This window comes from Apostichopus japonicus, chromosome 4, assembly GCF_037975245.1.
Source record: "Apostichopus japonicus isolate 1M-3 chromosome 4, ASM3797524v1, whole genome shotgun sequence".
Lineage (NCBI taxonomy): Eukaryota > Metazoa > Echinodermata > Holothuroidea > Aspidochirotida > Stichopodidae > Apostichopus > Apostichopus japonicus.
In genome coordinates, this window is record NC_092564.1 from 14,337,496 (window position 1) to 14,357,089 (window position 19,594).

A 19,594-nucleotide genomic window follows, 5' to 3' on the forward strand; every position below is an offset into this window, starting at 1 on the left:
CTATACGGTAGCACTTGACTGTATAAGGATTGTGAATAAAGCTGTCACAGCATGTACATCGTAATTGGTTTGGAGAGGTATATGCATTTGCGTTATCAAAAAAAAATCTGTATAAGCAGGTTTGGGTTAATTTCAAGATGAAAGGTCGACAGTACTGACCTAAATATTCTAGGTGGTCAAGTACCGGTCACATACATCCAAAGTGTTTTTTAATAATATATATATATAAATTAGTGAACCCTCCGATCATTTGCCTCATTTAACGCGTTAAATGATGTCGGGTGTAACCCTGTCAAGGGAATATAATATTCTGTCTGACCTCCAGTACTTTGATATAGACATTCAGCAATCATGCATCAATTTGGAAGCAAATACCTCCAAGGTGTATCAATTTCATAAATATATAGGTCAGGTAGCATACAGGATGAAGAGGGAATTGAATTATGACGAAATACAATTATAGACGGTTTTGTGCCGTGGATTCCAGGAGGGTGTCGATGCGTCGAAATCTTCTTATCAAAAATATACGTCACCTGGAGACCTCTACTATTCAGAGTAAGTCAGATCAACATGTTTAAGCAAGATAGTCTGGGCATATACTGAGACAGCTGATTCACATACTAGTATACAATGGTATTGTACTGTAATTATAAAATACTATACAATATTAATATTTAAAAACCAATATAATTGTCATTATAATATATCATTGTACCATGTTATGCAACAATATTACTGTGGATGTTTAATATTATATAATGACGGTACGATATAATGGTATGATGCTTTGTAAATCGGGTAATACGGTGAGGGTCACCCCCTCCCCCCCCCCTTAGATTACATAACTTTTTAAACTGTTAATACTACATTCTTAGGCATAGAATATTTAGGCAATAACGTAGATCTATAACTTGTTCAATATACAAGGTTTTGCTAATAACTACATTATTAATTATTTTTATTATATTTGTGTTTGTGTGGTGTTGCATAAAAAGAGAACCCGCCACGTCTGGGTAAGACAGTCATTCATCCATATTGCTTTCTTCCAATCAAAGATGACATATTCTTTTTTATTAATTATTTTCCATTAATTGTACTATTTTGCCAAAATTTTGATCAGATATGTGACATTTGCATCATGTTGTTAATCGCTAAACTCTTAATTCCGAAAGAATGGGAATTCATTCTTTTGAGTGTGTCCCGAAAATCACTCTTTGGAGGAATGTTTTTCACTCCAACCGTAGAGTGGCTTCGCGCAAAAGTATAGAAATTATAAATAATAGAAAATGTTCTCTCTAAAAGTTTATGAATCCTTATTGGGAACCAAATCAAACGTGTTCCCTCTGCATGTAAGTTAGGCACAGACTAAATACGCAATTGACGCGATCAATTAACACACGCTGTAGTAGACGTGGCGGGTCCGCGGTTCAATGTCTTTGCGAGTATACCCCTCTGTCAGTCTCCTTGAATTTTGTCACGTCTTATCGGACTCTGTGATGCTCTCTTCCCCCCCCCCCCCCTCGATTTTTGAGCGATCGATAAAATCTTGAATTTTGTAAATCTGATTTTCATTTTTCTCCTCCTCTATAGTTGACAGCCTCTTCATAAGAACCTGTAAAATATGTTTACATTTTTCTTTATCTTTGGATGATAGTTATTACTTTTCAGTATCTAATATAAATAGTGACGTCATTGGTTTATGAGAGTTTTGACGCTTGACATACAAAAATGAAAAAAATGTCTTTCCAAAGCAAAACTTGCATGCAAGGTTATTAGTTCATAAAAGGCTAGGTAACCAAATGGAAAATATATATATATATACAATGCATGAGAAGTGCTAGCTTAGTAACGCGCAAAAAGGGGTCTTCGGTGTTATACATATACAGGGACGGCGCCGGAGACAATTTTGAGATGGGAGCTTGCATGGGGGCTGAAAAATACGCCCGTAGACATCCTTCGCGTCGCCAGGGGAAAACAAACTTTTGTCTACATTTTAGGAGACAGGAAAGTTAAAGTTATATCACGCTTGTATTGATATGACTTTTCTTGATACCATATATGTTCTATACCCTCTATTATAAATTCGAATTGAAGAAAGGGGGCAATTTTCTGGGTTCTGGGAATGGGCTGAAGGGAGGGTGTCCCTTCCGCTTTGAAACGAAGATGTTATCGTTTGACAGTTAGCTGTCTATTTCTATGTATACGGAGATTGTAGTTGAGCAATTTATTTTACGGTGGTCACAATGCGACATTGGAAAATCCGCCCTTTAGTAACTGCCGTTCATTTTTCGCCACTGACCACTTCTGCACCTTTCAATGTTATTAATCTGGAACATTAGCCTGTGTGTTATGTATACAATTCGCCAAGTCTAGCAAATGGAACGAGCATGGAAAAGTCACTTCATCCAGGGGCGTATCCAGGATTTTCCACTAGGGGGGGGGGGGGCGTCAGGCATGAATGATCGCCGTCCTGGGGGATGGGTCTAAGGGGAGGGGTGGACAATTTTTGCTTTCGAAGAAGGGCTGAAATGCAAAATGGTGCCATATGTGATCCATTTTTCGACCTTAATAATAAGCAACATTTCCAGTAAATATGGACACAAAATGCACAATTTAGTATGGCTGGCATGTCATTTATAGTGATAATACAAACACAATTATCATCTATGTTTCTAAAACTATTATGCCGCCGAACTTCGCCAGAACTTTTTTTTGGCAAACAAAAAATAAAGCATACGGGAGGGGGGGGGGGGGGTTGAGCGATCACCGACATCTCACATAAAGGTCGTCATCAATTTTTTTTTTTTTGGTGACGGCCAATAGGGGGGCGCGCGCCTGTTGCGCCCCCCCTGGAAACGCCCCTGCTTCATCAGCTCAAATTTCCACCGATCTACTGCGAGAGCCTATTAAAATGCCCGAGGCAAGTAAACTGTTATGAGATGTACTGCAAAGGGCATTTTGAATGATTTCGAATGATTATAGCCAGTTATTATTAGTTTATGAAGATTATTTCTGCCATCGTTTGGGTTTATCAATCGCAAATTTGTAGACAGTGCAAAAAATGTGATGACGGGGGTAAATTTCCCTATACGTTGCTTAAAGTAATCAGTAACAAAAAACCAATTGTTTCGAGGGTCCAGGGTAGTATAATGCTGGTTGAACTATGAACAAAAAATCATTACTTGTATTTTTTCTTTTGGGTGGTGGGGAAGGTGGTGGGGAGGAGTGGGAGGGGTGGAGTGGGGGAGGGAGGTGGATACAATGGTGTTCTGTAATGCATGTTGTATAGTGTATACTACAGGCGTATTGTCCGATCTTATTGTTTCAACGGTAGGGTTGGAGAGGTGAGGAGTGGATTGGTGTACGTGTGCTGAGAGTGGGCTGAGGGTGTGTCAAATAGCGGAATTTCCAGATTCTTTGTCTTAGGGTGACTTTCTTACAAGAAGGTGTATGCAGCAATGTGGTTATTGTTTTATTGCTATTTTGTTCCTTTCCGATGAACGGATTAAACGAATTAATCATTCATGTGGATTTCTTTATCAAATACGAATACTTGGCCGACCATAAACTCTATCAAGTAGAACCGAATCAATGACTAAGAGGAACCAGATGTTGCAAAAATGTCAGTCTTTATTTGTTTTTTTTGTTCTTGTTCTTCTTGGTTTAGTTCTTAAAGGGGGGGGGGGGGAGGGGGGTGTTGTGAAATGGCAAGTTGATTTATTGTGTAAGTGATTTAATTTACAATTGAATGGCAGCATATAGGAACACAACAACGATTGCAACACCTGGACCGGGGATTAACAGACAGACAATGTTACCGATTTTCAATTAAAGAGGATGAGATTATGTGAAATCCCTCGGAACTGTGGATATGTGTAATCCCAACAAATCCAGATTGGATGTATTTGTTGGGATTACAAATATCCTCAGTTCTTACGGTAATCCTCATAGCACATGCTACCGATTTATCAGATTTGTCAGCACGACCCAGTTTTGACTGTGGGTACAAAAACTTTAAGATTTACAGTATAGTTACCGTAATCTTTGCCTAAATCGGTTTCCCCGTTTTGATCAGATAGTGCCGACTATGGTACAATTCTTCTTTTTCTGCTATTATTTGTGTGACTTTCTACGAGCTTGATCATGCATGGTTCGCAAAACAATTTATCTCTTTCTTCTTTTGTTTTGGGGATTTTTTGCAAGCTAAAACTTATTTCCACACAATACGTTTTGAAAGAAAAGAAACAAGAAAAACTAGGTCTTTTTTTTTACATTTTTATATTTTTTTTAAGGAATTTCCTTTTCCTTGTTTTAGGAATCCCCCCACCCCCTCACCAATTCTGGTTAAAACCTCTCATGCCGCAGAGAGGGCGAACAATACCTGAGTTAATCTCCTTACATGATTTAACCCAGTTTGTGTACCTATAATAGCCACTCTTTTCTCCCGGTTACTCAGCCCTGACAATATTACGAACGAGACCGCCGCAAAATGACAAAGCCCAATGGAGTATATATTTAAGCAAGTACGAAGATTCCATGCGATAGACGTTTATTTTTCGGATTCCTTTTATACATACATATCTCTTGTAGTTATACTATTTTATAATTCTATATATGTCATCACTAAATTGCTTGATTCAAATGAAACCGTGCATCATGAGACAATCTTAGCAATGCTGAAAGACTTTAAAGGTTGAATTGTTATTTAGGAAGATGGTGAAAACAAGCTTAAAAAGACCTAATTTAAAGCTGTCAGTCATAGATTAAAGTCATTCCTGAAACACCCTCGTACACTAGGGTGTTGAGATTACCGAGAAAGGAAGTTAAAAGTATATATAGTCTAGAGTCTGATGAACAAATTTATATATATTCAAGAAACAGACAGAATTGCTCTCTCGACGTCATAGACTGAAAATTCAATACATTCAATCTAAATGAATCTACCGATTTAAAATGACAACATTTGAATAGATCATTTCACTTCCTGCAGTATCACAATAACAGTATTACGGTACGAAATCCTACTATCTTGCCAACTTTTAGAATTATGCTTTTTAAGAACTCATTTATCTACAGAGCAGCCATTTAAATTCAAAATGGGTTATTAGAATCTCTGTTATATAATCCTTTTAATCTTTCAAACTTCTAATCCTCCATCTTATTTCTTATTTGTTCATGTTTTCATGATTGTACATTTTTACGTCTTTTATGTATCATTATTATGTGTCCTATTTATAAATTTGGTAATTTATACTGGAATAAAGAAATTGAAAAAAAAAATGAAATTGAAAAAATTGAAATTACACCTAGGATGATACGTTGTAACAGCACTCTTGAAGATTATCTCTTTGAACCAAACGTAAGTGATATTAATTCACCCCCCCCCTAAGCCGTTATGGAGTTAATATGCCACTTAAGCTTTTCTCGTAGAAACACCACTCCCCCCCCCCCCGCACAAAACAGCAACGCAAAGAGTACTACATAAATGAAAACAGCAATCGCTTGAAAACAGTTTTTTAAGAGACAGAAATGTCAGATAAAACATACCTTGAAAAGGATAAAAATTCCTTTTCTGGATTTGCAGGATATAAAACAATTGAAACGAAACGGATATGGCCAAAAGGACTTTATGTACTTCAGAAAAATTATGATTATAAGAAGCAATGCCAATTTCCTATTGCCCACAAATTTTTGGTTTTGTTATTGAAACAGCCACGTGTACAAATCCCTCATTCGCTTATATCATTCATTGATTCACTTATATCACCCCCTATCCACTTCTGTGTTTCCCCAAGTGAGCATATATGAATAAGTATGAAATTTCATTTTCTATACCTGTGAAGTTTAATCCTTCCAGTCAACAAAAGTTTGTTTATATGCGCAGGGAAATGTCGCAGTGATCTCAGAACCGAGTCACTACAATTTGACGTGTTTTCTGCCTTCAATGCATCTTATGCAACTGCGATCAACTATCACAAGTCCACATTATCACGGAAGTATGTGCTGCAGTGCTAATCCATTACACATATTGGTTTTGCCAGTAGTGATCAACTCTTGATGCTATTTGTGGACATTTCCTGTGGAAGAATTCTTAAATTTTCAATGTATTGTGAGCTAACTGGCGAAAAGCAACGCTTAATTTCGAATGAGAAATAACTTCTTTTCGGGGAATTAAGCCTTTTTTATTTTCAGTACCCTTTTTTTCACATTTAATTAAATACGCCCCCTGTATAGTCTATGAGGCATTTTCCCACTTGTTAAGTTATTCAAGTGAAGGGAAACTTGTCTTGAAGAGGAAAACAATTAAGCCTGATGAGAATTGGATTGAGAGGGCGAATCGTTTGCAACGGAATTCAAAGTCGTAAACAACATTATTACTACACAGCATAAAGTATAATGCGAGCAGACGGCACCGGTGAAGTTTCTCTGTCTATGTGTATGTCTGTATGTCTGTCTGTCTATCCTTTCGATCTGTCCGTTCATCTGTCAGTATATCTGTCTGTCTATCTATTGAATGGCAACGAATTGGAAAACCAAAACAGGGAACGAAATCTCCGCATTGAAAACATTCTATTCCTAACCCGAGCACAGCATACCTTCCTCCTCACGATGTTCGCACACCTCTCCTAGCCTATATAGGCTACATAACGCCTTCGGTTGCATACATTTGTACGCAGCCAGTAAGATATAAAGTGTTTGACTTCAACAGAGCATGAGAAAGGAAGTCGCCAAGTTTGTCTGAACGTGCCGTTTCAGTTTTCACTTTATTTGCTCTGTTTTAATATGTGCCATAGAATACTATACATCGTAGGAAGATGTACATGCAAGTAATTCCACTCTACAAACATATCCTGAATTAGTTGTCGGGAAGATCATCCCTTGAATGATCGTATTGAAATAATTATGAACTTTCAGTTGAGAGCCAGCGATGTGAATTGTTTAACTAACGTTAGTCATTATGATTGACCAATCTCTCGTATATTCTTGGTATGCATATACCCTATATGTGAAAGGAATGAAAATGAATGAGTCGATTATTTGCAAAGTAGAGGTTTATCTGTACTGTGGTATAAATATATATATATATATATATATATATATATATATATATATATATATATATATATATATATATATATACCTCACCTATACGTTAAGTTCCTTGATCTACTTAAGCTTGGACGTAACGTAGGTGAGGTTATTAAATTACATCAATTCCCTTGCTCCTCCCCCCTGCCATTTTCACCGGTGGATGTTTGTTCATCTTCTCGGAACAGTTTTTTTAAGAACTTCGGCTGATATTGTTCAATTTGCTTTGACAAATAAAGCTCATGTTAAATTGAATGGTTGATTGTTGTACAAAGAAATCGCAGCTAACTAGGTCACTGTAGGTATAAAGCTTACCTAGTGGCATCATTGCGTGCCGTCGAGAATATGTTTTGTAATTCAATATTCTCTTTCTTTTTCGTTCTTTTTCTTTTCTATATCTATATATATAGGCTATATATACCGTGAGCAATGGCTAGAAAGAGAGAGAGAGAAACAGATAGAGCGTATGAGAGAAAGATGCCATAACATATGATGCCTGCGGACAGAGTACACTTTCACTCACCACGTGATGCCTGCGGACACATTACGCTTTCGCTTATACATATACACGCTTTGATTCCATTAACGATTTACGCATTTTTAACAGGCTTTAGACAAAAGTATACAAGACAAACCAAGCACAACAAAATAAGAAGCAACAGGGTGCATAAAGACACTCCATCCAACAAAAACAGATAAAAGCAAATATAATGCCTCGACAGAATAGAGTGAAAGGGTCTGGTCCAAAAAATAAATAAAAAATCAATGAATACAGAGAAAGTTAGAAGATATATTATCTTGGAAACGAAGTATTGTTCGACAATCCCGATTGTCTGCCTTATATGATCATTGAGTGGTGTTGCCATTATGGCACGTAACTCTATACCGTATATTTGTTTAGTTTATACATTCATACACACATACATACATGCAAGCACACCCACACACATACATACATATATATATGTACATATATATATATATATACATATATATATACATATATATATATATATATATATATACATATATATATATACATATATATATATATATATATATATATATTTATATATATATATATATATATATATATATATATATATATATATATATGTCGATTCGACTGGGGCCTTTCAGAGCAACCAAACCAAACGCACGTTCCAAATTCGGCATAAAATAAACTGCCTATCCACAAATGTCATTTACCTCATCTACTGCAATATTTGTAACTTACAATATATTGGAGAGTCAAAAAAACACTCTAAGAATGAGAATGACACAACATAGATGGCCGGTCAAAAAAAAAAAAATCAACCAACCTGTTGCAAATCACTTCAATCTGCCAAATCATTCGATTGAGAATTTGCGTGTTATTGCCATTGACCAAAACGATTCTTGGACAGATAAATCTAGGAATGGAAAGAACATTGCTAAAGACCACGGCACCATCGGTTTAAACATCAGAAACGATCTGCCTTCCCAGATAAACCAAAACAATTCCTTAGAAATTACGACAGAATCGGATTAAAATAATCCGACACGGATTAAAATAGTATATAGAGTGGTTTTATCATTGGAAAATTGTCCCAACTGGCTGACCATATACACATTAACTGTGACGTTACGAATATGCATCACATACCATTAGCCATAGGGATCCTAACACGGTGTGAGATAATCCTCATGTGGTATGTTATAAGATGGTATCATATGAACTAAAGCTAACAACAGAAACAAAAGACACTCATCCGTTTATTGTTCGAGGGGGTTTGAAGGTAGAATGCAGAGATGCAGCTAGGACTACGTGGAAATTGTTAGCATACCTTTCGTTACTGTAAAATACCTGCACGATGTCGTTGAAATGGTCCTCATTGGGTATAAAACGGTACCCTTATAAGAGTCAGAAAATTAAAAAGCAAAATTAAATCTTCCTGTACAAATTGTAATCTTCTTTGTTGCTTTTTCCTTCATGAAATGCACACAATTTTCATAAAAAAAATTGCATGATATAAATCACACAAAAAGATAAATTTTGGTTTGTTACATCAAAATCACAACAGATTTATATATATTTTCTGACTGGCATCTTCCCTACGCTAATAGCTATACCGTACTTGGCTTTGCATGTATTTCTATATAATTAATTACTTATATCAAGTCATAACGGATTGTAACTAAAGAAATATAGTAACAGGACAGCTGACAGCCGCAGCTTCATCAGAGTCAAACAGAAATCTCGATTTCCGGAAATAATTTGAAGTTGGTAAATTTATCTTCGATAAATTACAATCATTTTGATTAACCAGAATCATCCTTGAAGATTTAAAACCTTATTTAAAATTCCTATTTTAACTAGTCGCCATAGCTACGTGACTTTATGCACGACTGAACTTGCTTTGAGTTTATCTAGATTCGAAATGAACTTTTCAAAGAAAGAAGACGAAGAAGAAGACTGATTTTCTTATTTTGTTGGTAATAATGTTTGTGAAGTTAACATGTTACTATCTAAGTTTCAGGTAGACATTTATTTATACAAAAATCTCAATGAATTAGAATAACTGTTTATCTTTCATCCCCGAGCAAGAGTTAGTGTTGCCTTTGTTTCTTTGTGTAACTAATAGCGAGAGTTAAGACTTGGCAGTTTATCTTCTACAAGCAGACTGGAGTCAAAACCAATCTCGTTAGTTGCCATTCTAGGCTGAGATTGACCAAGAATGCAAATAAATGTAAGTGGCGGCAAAAAGACTTAAAGATGCGTTAAAGATAAAGTCAATGTGGATCAAAGCTCCCGAAAAAACATGATTTGATGTTGAGGCCCGCGAGCCTGGTCACCAAGGCTACCGACCCAGCTAAAAATAATTGCGGACTTGGACGCATTTTGAAACAAATCTAGTTCGCGAACTCGCCGTTCCTCACCAGTTTCTTTATGCATTATTCGGTCAATTCATGATGAGTTTGTTTCGGAGTAAAGTAGGGTAGCAGAGTTTGCATGTGTCGTTTATACGAATAAATGACATGTACTTAATTTACAAGGTATAGATGATGAAGACTGGTTAGTGGTTACGAAATTAAAACTGACAGTCATGACGTTCAGTGGAGCATTCCGAGGCATATTTAAACTATAAATTATATATATATATATATATATATATATATATATATATATATATATATATATATATATATATATATAGATAGATAGATATATAGATATATATTATAACAGAATGAAAAATAATCCCCTTCCAGAACGATTTCCCCCGACTGACGATGTAGTTGAAGGGGGGGGGGGGTTGGGACACGTGATCCTCGGTCCCCTTTCGGGCACGTAACAGAAACCTCTTTAATCGATTCATCTTTGCATCTTTTAAGAGTAATTAAAATTTCAATTAAATGACATGGTAATTCGTTAAACGTTAAACGGGCTGCAACTTTAGCTCTTTGAGTAACAAGGAAACAATTCTCGTCGGAGGAGAGCATCACTTACCTAAGGAATACCATAAGATGAAGGAAATTAATGACGAAATACTGAAGATAATTTTCTCTTGCCTTCTTCACATTCCTGAACATGCAATTATTTTTGAAGAAGACTTCATTGGCTTTATTTCATTTTCTAAATTTACTTCAAGTTGCAGTTTGTGTTGAACTTGCCACAAGTCTTTTGGTACTGTTCTCAGTTGCTAAGGGAACAGAATAGGTTTAACAAAATTTCATCATCACGAACAATACAACTAGGAATTAATTAACTTCAGAGGTTTGAAAAGATACTTAATTTGAGGGAATTAATACAATATAGTTGGACACTCCCTGATAAGGGGTCATACGACGTACATACCTCCTGACGGTGGTGTCGAGGGCTTGGTCGGGCACGGGTTAAATTGTGTCACCGGGGCTGGCATCTTTGAAGTCTTCAGTTTTCATTATGTATATGAGTCAAATGAGAAAACATTGTTTATTTATCCTGTTATTGATCCCAGACACAGGAGTCGTTGTCCTATCCTGGTTCGTCTCCGACTCGTTCATTCAGGTGTGTCTTCTTGTTATCAGTGAAGCGGACACAATTACACGAGAACCCCACCCCCCCCATACCCAGCCTGGTCGGTATGATGTGAAGGTTCTCACGTATACGCTATAAAACGAAAATAGTGATGCTTGGCGCAATTGAACGTGACGCGTCAGGTGTTTTCAAACACGTAACACAAACATTGTTCACATGCGTTTGAAAGTAAACGGATTTATATAGTGTATTTCGTCATTTTCGTTCCAAAGAGGACCCTATTCAATCTTACCATGGTGAAGACTGACCAGAGATAAACCCATTCTTTGATGAGTGAAGAATTTAAGAATCATTTGATTCCTCTTAAGGAAAGGAATACCAGCCTAATCGATATGCTTCAGAAGATGACAGATAACAGTGGATGTTCTTCTCGAAGTACTCAGGAAGAATGGAAGGAGAACAAATGGAAATAAATTCCAACAACCAGATGGTCTTCAAAGCCACTTTCTCTTTTCGTAAGCTTGTGTAAACAGGATGTCTACAAAGTAGAAATGAATTTATTAAAACTCGAGGCGATCATGCGTCGCAATTAAATACACTCATTTTGCAGCTACCAGTTCAGTGAACACAGCGGACGACACCTAATAAAACTTGCGCATGGACAATGGCGATAATTTGGTTCATTCATAATAGTTTGCACGGAGACGCTCTTCCACCCCCTCCACCCCCCCCCCCCCCGACCTTGTTCAGATGAACACAAACATCTCTAATGCGCTAAAGAGTAGTAATAGTTAGCTCATTTTAAGCAAGGTTACATTTCATCGGGCAAACATTTGAAGACATTCTGTTGTTTTTGTTTTTGCTTAATGTCATTACGGATGTGCAGGTATTGTTTGGTTTTGGGGGTTATGTGTATTCAGCGCGGTTGGCCGAAACGGCAGAAAGGAAATGGTTGCTCACAATTATGCGATTCCAGTCGCGGTAGAAGTCGACGGAATATTTCGTCAAGACGGGAATCAAGGAAACGTATTTTCTTAAAAATTGAACGTTAGATTACTTAACTTCCATTTAGAAATTGATCGTTGGAGAAGTTGAGCCCCAATGGTGAATTACATCAATTTCCCCGATGGTACTGAGTTTGGCAGTTTCTTGGTCTCAATATGTGACATTGATGATTTTATGGGCTGTTTTAGTGCCCGTGACCATCTGTAAGCGGCTGTTACAGTTCTCAGGCTGTAAAATATAACTTTTAAGGAACTGTTGTCATGCCGCCAATGTCCTCTGATTTAGAATGGAATTTCAGGAAATGTCATTTTTGTTATATCTTAACGAGGAGGTGAGTTAATGGATCGCTACGTAGTATAACGAGGACTCTGCGGAATGTATACAGCTTCTGTATAGTATTGTGTTTATCTTTATAACATGACATTCTAGGAGGGGGCAGGGGAGGGGGGTGTAGATGAGCATCAAGGGATCGCTATGTGGTGTAATGACGACTCTGCGGAATGTATACAGCTTCTGTATAGTATTGTTTTTATCTTTATAACATGACATTCTAGGAGGGGGCAGGGGAGGGGGGTGTAGATGAGCATAAAGGGATCGCTATGTGGTGTAATGACGACTCTGCGGAATGTATACAGCTTCTGTATAGTATTGTGTTTATTTGCATTATCTCATAACATGACATTCTGGGATGGGGAAGGGGAGGGGCTGGGGAGGGGGAGGAGGAGGAGGGTGCATTTATGGATCGCTACGTAGCGTAACAAGGTCTCTTTGGAATGCATACAGCTTCTGTAGTTGTGTGTTTATCTTCATAATCTTTATAACAGGACATTCTGGGAGGAGGCAGGGGAGGGGGAGGGGGAGGAGGTGAGCATCAAGGGATCGCTACGTAGCATAACGAGAACTCTGCGGAATGTATACAGCTTTAGTAGTAGTGTGTTTATTTTCATTATTTTTAATACATTACATTCTGGGAGGAGGCGGGGGAGGTGGAGGAGGAGGTGGGAGACAGTGAAGAGTAAAATATTCTGCGCTGCTCATTGAAACCCAATCTCAATATCCCGTTGCTAACCTTAGAAATAGGTTATTTGAGTGTATAGTATATATTAAACCCTTCCTTATCTTCCTTATCCAGGATTTCGATCATGATAGGTGTTCTGTGATGTCAACAAAGGTACTAGATGTTCCCACCTTCTATCATCAGTAGAGAAGATGGTTCTGTCAGTTTTATTCCTTCTCATTCTGTTGGGAAAGAACCTATGCTACAGGTGTACATTCCCCCCCCCCCCCCCCCACATTTCAATCTCGCACAAATAACAAATTTGCACAACTTGCTTTTAGAGTTCAAAGTAATATACCATATTTATAGTCTAAATATGCCTCACAAATTGTATTATCTGGGAGTGGATCCCAAGACTCCCTCCATAGGGGATGTCTTCAGAGACCCCAGGGCCGCACCCCTTCCTACAATTATTGATTTGTGACAGGTGCTTCCATAAAATTTGAAAGATTTGCATCTACACAATGTAAATGCTACAAGGATCTGCTGTTGACCTCAAAGTAAATATTTTCAGGAAGTTTTGTTCAACTACATAATTCAACCACTAAAATAGTTGGATTCCTGGTCAAATTGGGGTGTAGGACCTGGAACCCTTTTAGCACCCTCATAACTAGGCAGGACTCTTGACTGCGACGTGCATGAAATCTAAATGTATATTCACAATATGTATCGGAAGTTACCAAAACAGAGAGAGAGAGAAAAATCATCATTCTGGCGATTTCTAAAGTTATTTTTGTCACCAATTATGAGTATAAACAAGTCTGACCACAACACTGACAATTAACAAAACAAAAATATAAAAAAAAACAGAAGATTTATCAATATTATAAACAACTGCTACAAAATTCAAATATCCATAAAATCATTGTCTCCTGAAATTATGAGACCAAAATTTATGTCGAGGATGCCTTTACTTAAAGAGCTGCGATGCTTCACCAAACTGGCAGGAAAGAGTCTCTTCAAAGTGTATTATGTAAAGTTGACACATAATCAAACATATTGAAAATAGTTTGATAGCTGGTGTTGCAGAGTTGATGAGGGTACCTCTTGTCCTGATGATGATACATTTCGTCTTACCTCTATGATAGATAAACAGGACCAGCAGTGTCAGGGCATTAGTGCCCCCCCTCCTACCCCAGTTTTCAAAATTGAAAAGCACCCCCTTTCTGTAAAAGATTAAGATATTGACATCCAAATATCGGACATTTTAGGGTATGGAATGCACAGAATATCAAATTTGTTAGGAAACATTGAGGTAACATTGTGTTGCCACTGCTCTTCAAAAGTTGGAAATGGTCCCAACCCTCCCCCCCCCCCCGGCACTACCTCTTCAACCCTCTACCACCACCCCTGGATTATCAACATAGCTAAGCTACCAAGAACCAATCATTAAACAGCTAAAGAGCAATTTAGTTTTACCTGCACAACAGAATCTGCTCTCTTACAATAGAAACTTGCCTTAATAGTTCCCTTAATACATCTATTTATATTTTCATATTTATTTTTGTAAATATACTTGCAACCTGGACAACAAAAAAACCTACCTTAAGCTAACACAATTTTTTTTGGCTTTTGCAATACAGATATGATTTTGAGGAAAAGTACACTACATTTAATCTAGCAAACAGCTGTGAAATTAGAGATTACTTCTCTAACATTGCTAGCTAAATTTTAACAGATGTGAGACATGAAAATTGATGAGAATTGACAGTAAAGTCTCCAATATTTGAACAGAAAGTGCTAGGTCCTGTAATGTATATGTAATTGTGCCTACTTGGGACACATTACGCGAGATAACGGTAATCCTATACCGTTAACACTCACAACTGTTAACTCAATGCACCATAGATGATATTATGAATATTTGATAGAAACCTTTGGTCATCAGAATGGGTTCCCAAGGAACAGTTCTGTACTGAGCAATATACAGTCCGTACGTTATTTAGCCTATGATCCTGTTTGTTAACCCCTTCTATAATGCATGTCTTAGCAGTCATAAAATAGCCTATAATACTTTGCATAGTGACGACCTATAGAATCACAAACAAATTTACTCCAACCGAGATGTCACTGTAGACGATTTCAGGAGAGATTTTGCTTGCAAAATGTTAAAATATTTAAGCAAGCATGCAATAAACAGATATTTTCCAATCAGTTCAAAAATAAAACAAAATAAAACATCAGAATGTGCCAAACAGGAGGACCATTAATGACAAATGAATGGTTCGGCACACGACACAATTATTAATTACGACAGTGGCTCATGAGGATGAATATAAGGGATTTCTGAAACATGGCTTAGCTGAAAAAGGTCAAAAATCAGTCACTCTGCCAAAAAGAAAGAAGGAGAGATAAAGAGACAGATAAATCCCCCCATACTAGCAATGCAATGATATCAGGATGACTTTGACCACTATGAACCCAATCGTATAGATAACCTTTGCTATGAAGAAAGACAAACACATTCACGGTAAATCAAATATTCCTCAGAAAAACGCGTTTTGCAGAAACGATGGCCATTATGGTTTTCTAATCGATGTCAGCTCATGTCCATGTGTGTATGCACTATGCATCCATCTCATCTCCGGAGTTAGTTGTACTTCTCTCAAGCGCAACTTCAAAACCTGGCGATCAAATTCCCAGAGCGGCTCTCGAAAACACACTGGATGAATACGACGAGGGGTATTAGTGATGCCAAATCCTTACTGTAAACTATTGGCTCCTCTGAACAGGTAATAAAGAGGAGATGAGTAGACCTGTGGGGAGACAAAGAAAGAAACCTTTAAATCAGAGGAAAGTTAACTGGTCCAAGGCTTATACTGAAAATCTGCCAAATTTAGAACGATATCAATATGAATGGATAAATGAATTCAAAACAGTGCATCAGTAGAATATTTCAAAGGATCAAGGTTCTTAATTAATTTATTGCCAGGGGTCAGAAAAGAACAGTGGTAATGGAGCAATTTACACCCAAAGTGGACCAAAATCTCACCAGACACAGATTGATAGTTGCATGGTAGGCCGGTAGGAGTTATAACTTAGGCTGATAGGGTGCTCAAGTAGGCCGGTAGGGGTTAACTTAGGCTGATAGGGTGCTCAAGTAGGCCGGTAGGGGTTAACTTAGGCTGATAGGGTGCTCAAGAAATAAAGCCTTGAGGGTCTGCATGCAAGGTTTATGGCCTTTTTTTCTTTTGGTGGGCCAAACTTAAATCTTTAATCTGTCATGACTTGACCCACATGTCGCCTGTTGAAAAATCTCTGATCTGTAACCACCCATATGAGCTTGGTGAGTGTCAAAAGATGACGCTGAAAAATTCATCATTTTTTGGTGCTTGATCTAACTTCTGAAGACAATAATATGTGGGGCAAATGAAATCTTCCAAGAGGAAGTGACATTCACTCAGAAGTGAAGATGAAAACCTATCTTTACAGTCAGTACATGGCCATTTCAACACACCTTACTTATGCTTGCTGGCATAGGCGCCCAAGTTGATTTGGGGGGGGGGGCTGTAACGACTTACCCGAAAAATATAACCAACATTTTTCGCGCGCTCCACACACGTTCAACATTTTAATGTGCATATCATATAGGCATGCATCCGTTATTACATCGCATGCCAATAACATACAATCATTTGCCGTCTTATTACCTTTCCATATTGGTTATAATTATTGGGGAAGTCGTTACAATAATAATGTTAATAATAATCATATCAGTTTAACAATTGAAAACCACATTGCAAATTATTTTTCTTTCAGTAGGTGCCCGAAAAATTCTCAGCATATTGCCCGAATTTTCACAAAAAAATTTGGTTGGGGGGCTGCAGCGCCCCCAGCCCCCCGCCTCCTACACCTATGCTTGCTGGTGAGTCCTTTTAAAACATTGGTAATCTTTTAACACATACTTGTGAATGTCAAAAACATCACTGAAAATCTCCTGAAATAGCTGATTTTAATTCTCTTCTACTCTAATTTGTCCGTTGTTAATTGGTCTTTTAGAAAATGAAAATGTTTAAAGCGCTTCAACTGCTCCCATGAGTGAGAATCTTAAGGCACTCACATCCGTCATCTATGTGCATCTAATCCAGGCGTATAACATAAAATACCGATCTATATATAGATAACATTTTACCTTTTTTTCTTTAAAACACCTAAGAAGAAAGGAAGACTTCTGACAAGAGATTTCAAAACTGGGGAATTAACCTTCAAAGTTTGCTTGGAGGGCAAAGAAGTAAAAAGTCAAGAACAACTTGGTATAACATTCACCAAGAATTCCTTTGAGCAAAATGTCATCAGGAAATTGAGGAATACGTTTCAAATTTGACAGGAACATTTCGATGAAGTGAAGCAAAGTTGTTTTAATCCTTTTGTTTGGAAGGGGTAAGACAGGAGAAATACCTTGTACAAGTATTCCAAAAAGTGAGTCAACACTCTCACTACTATCATACTGAAGGCAAATCAGAAAGGTTGTCCCCCCCCAGTGGTTCAAAACTGCCAAGAAAGAGAAGTTGACTTTCTTAATGCGGCTTTTTTACATACTGATAATGTTCACTATTGTAGTAACGGCACCAATGTCTTAGCGACCATGTCACCCATCCAGAGTGTCCCAAAAACACGCTTTGAGTTCTTCATCGTTGATTAACCTGTGTTAAGTTCTTTTGCCTATGTTTATTACTTCTTGGAGTGTATTTTTTTGGGAATGAGGACCGAAACAGTCGTTACATTCCTAGGCACATGATCTTTCCTTTAATTCCAATGTTTAGAAGCAACAAAATTGTGGTTAAAACTAAAAAATAAATGTAGCTTTTAACTACTCAAATAGTACAAACAAGCTTTCTCAATCCACGGTTTTCTTTCTTCTTTGGGAAGCAAAATTAAAATGACCATACGCTAGCTTAACAAACCGTTTCAGCAACCAGATATTTGATAGGAGTTCTTATGGTTATTAATCAGTAACCATTTCAACTGTCATTTGTTTCATATATATATATATATATATATATATATATATATATAAATATATATATATATATATATATGTACTACTGACTACTGACTATGTTAGCGGTCATGATGATCTAATGTGGCCTTGGCTAATTCATAGTAATGAAACACTCGAGGTTTAGAAACTCTACGCCCTTCAGGATAATACTTGCTACATGCTTGAGGTGATCTTCTCTGTGTTCCCCAGGGTTCCATGCATTTTCATCCCAATGAACCTTCTAACGCACTTCTGTATCACACAGAGGGAGATGAAAGATGAAACCTTTTCACGATTTTCCACGACTTGTTTAAAGGGAATGAATTTACATACATAACAGGGTAACCCAGTAGAAGCACATTGATATTGGACGACAGGTGAATGCCAGTTTACTCATATATTAAAGTGTCTTGCATCAAATGCTCGAGGGCTTCATGTCAAAAAGCGAGGAAAATCGATAGCTTCACTTTGTTTGTAATAACTGATGTTTGACCTAATAGAGCACATGAGAATGACAAAAAATATAAATAAAATAAAATAACGAATAGTTTTAAGTGCAGCATTATCGACTAAACACAACTGAAGCATCAATAAGAGGGCACTTTCATTGCTGGAAAAACTAAATAGTGAAATTGATTTTCAATTTATAAATAGCAAAATCGTATATGCTGCGCAGTAAAATGCCAGATAATTACCTTCCCATGCAGAGCGAGGAAAATTTAATAGAGTGTGCAGAGATTATGCACCAATTAATTTAGTTGTTTTCTTGAAAGTTTTGTAAAGAATAATATGAAGTACACTTTGAGCTAATCAATCACAAGTTCTTGGACAGTCAAGGCTGTCAGCCATGCATTTATTCAATAGTTACCTAAATTATTCATTAGTTCAACTTGAAACCTCCTGTACTATCACGTTTGATATTGGTTTCCTGGGATCTAATGTACAAAAACCTTTAGTCGTTTGGACATCTCTCATGATGGCACTTCCTTCATCCATATGTATTAAGGGGAAGAGCACTTGAAGCATTTTATGATAAAACCTTGAACAATGACCAATGTTGACCCATGACCCCCATTATTGAACTCATCAATAACTTACAACTACCGTCATGAACGTATTCTAATTTCATTCCTCATATTGTTGCACATGTCAAATTTATTATAAGTTTATCCCTCTATGATATTGCATGTTTGTTTGATGTATTTTCAATTATCAGCAGAGACCCCAAATGACCGAGCTCTGGCCCTATTAAATTTCCAAAGACCCCCAATTGGACTATTTAACCAAATTGCTCAATTTGCCTCAGAAATTCTTCAATTCCATCCATCCATGAAGATTGTAGAAGGAATAATTGCAGACTCGATTCATGGAAGCACTTCATAAATTGAGCACAATTTAGATGTTATCCTGATAAAACTTGACTGGAAAAAGTTCAAAGCTGCTTAAATTAAGCTTCCACGGT

At 37.1% G+C, this 19,594-nt stretch overlaps 2 protein-coding genes across 3 annotated transcripts in view; both read right to left on the bottom strand.

Moving 5' to 3' along the window:
* LOC139966525 (atrial natriuretic peptide receptor 1-like) overlaps window positions 1-11,006 on the bottom strand; it is a 308,214-nt gene extending 297,208 nt beyond the window's left edge. Inside the window, exon 1 of the mRNA XM_071969648.1 lies at window positions 10,928-11,006. Within this exon, the coding sequence (XP_071825749.1) occupies window positions 10,928-10,991 (64 nt within the window). The 5' untranslated portion in view covers window positions 10,992-11,006. The remainder of the gene's footprint in view (window positions 1-10,927) is intronic.
* Window positions 11,007-13,860: 2,854 nt separating this feature from the next.
* LOC139966530 (interleukin enhancer-binding factor 2 homolog) overlaps window positions 13,861-19,594 on the bottom strand; it is a 177,404-nt gene continuing 171,670 nt past the window's right edge. For both annotated transcript variants that reach the window (XR_011792687.1, XM_071969651.1), the window contains one exon: window positions 13,861-15,907. The gene's annotated coding sequence lies outside the window, so the exon portion shown is untranslated. The remainder of the gene's footprint in view (window positions 15,908-19,594) is intronic.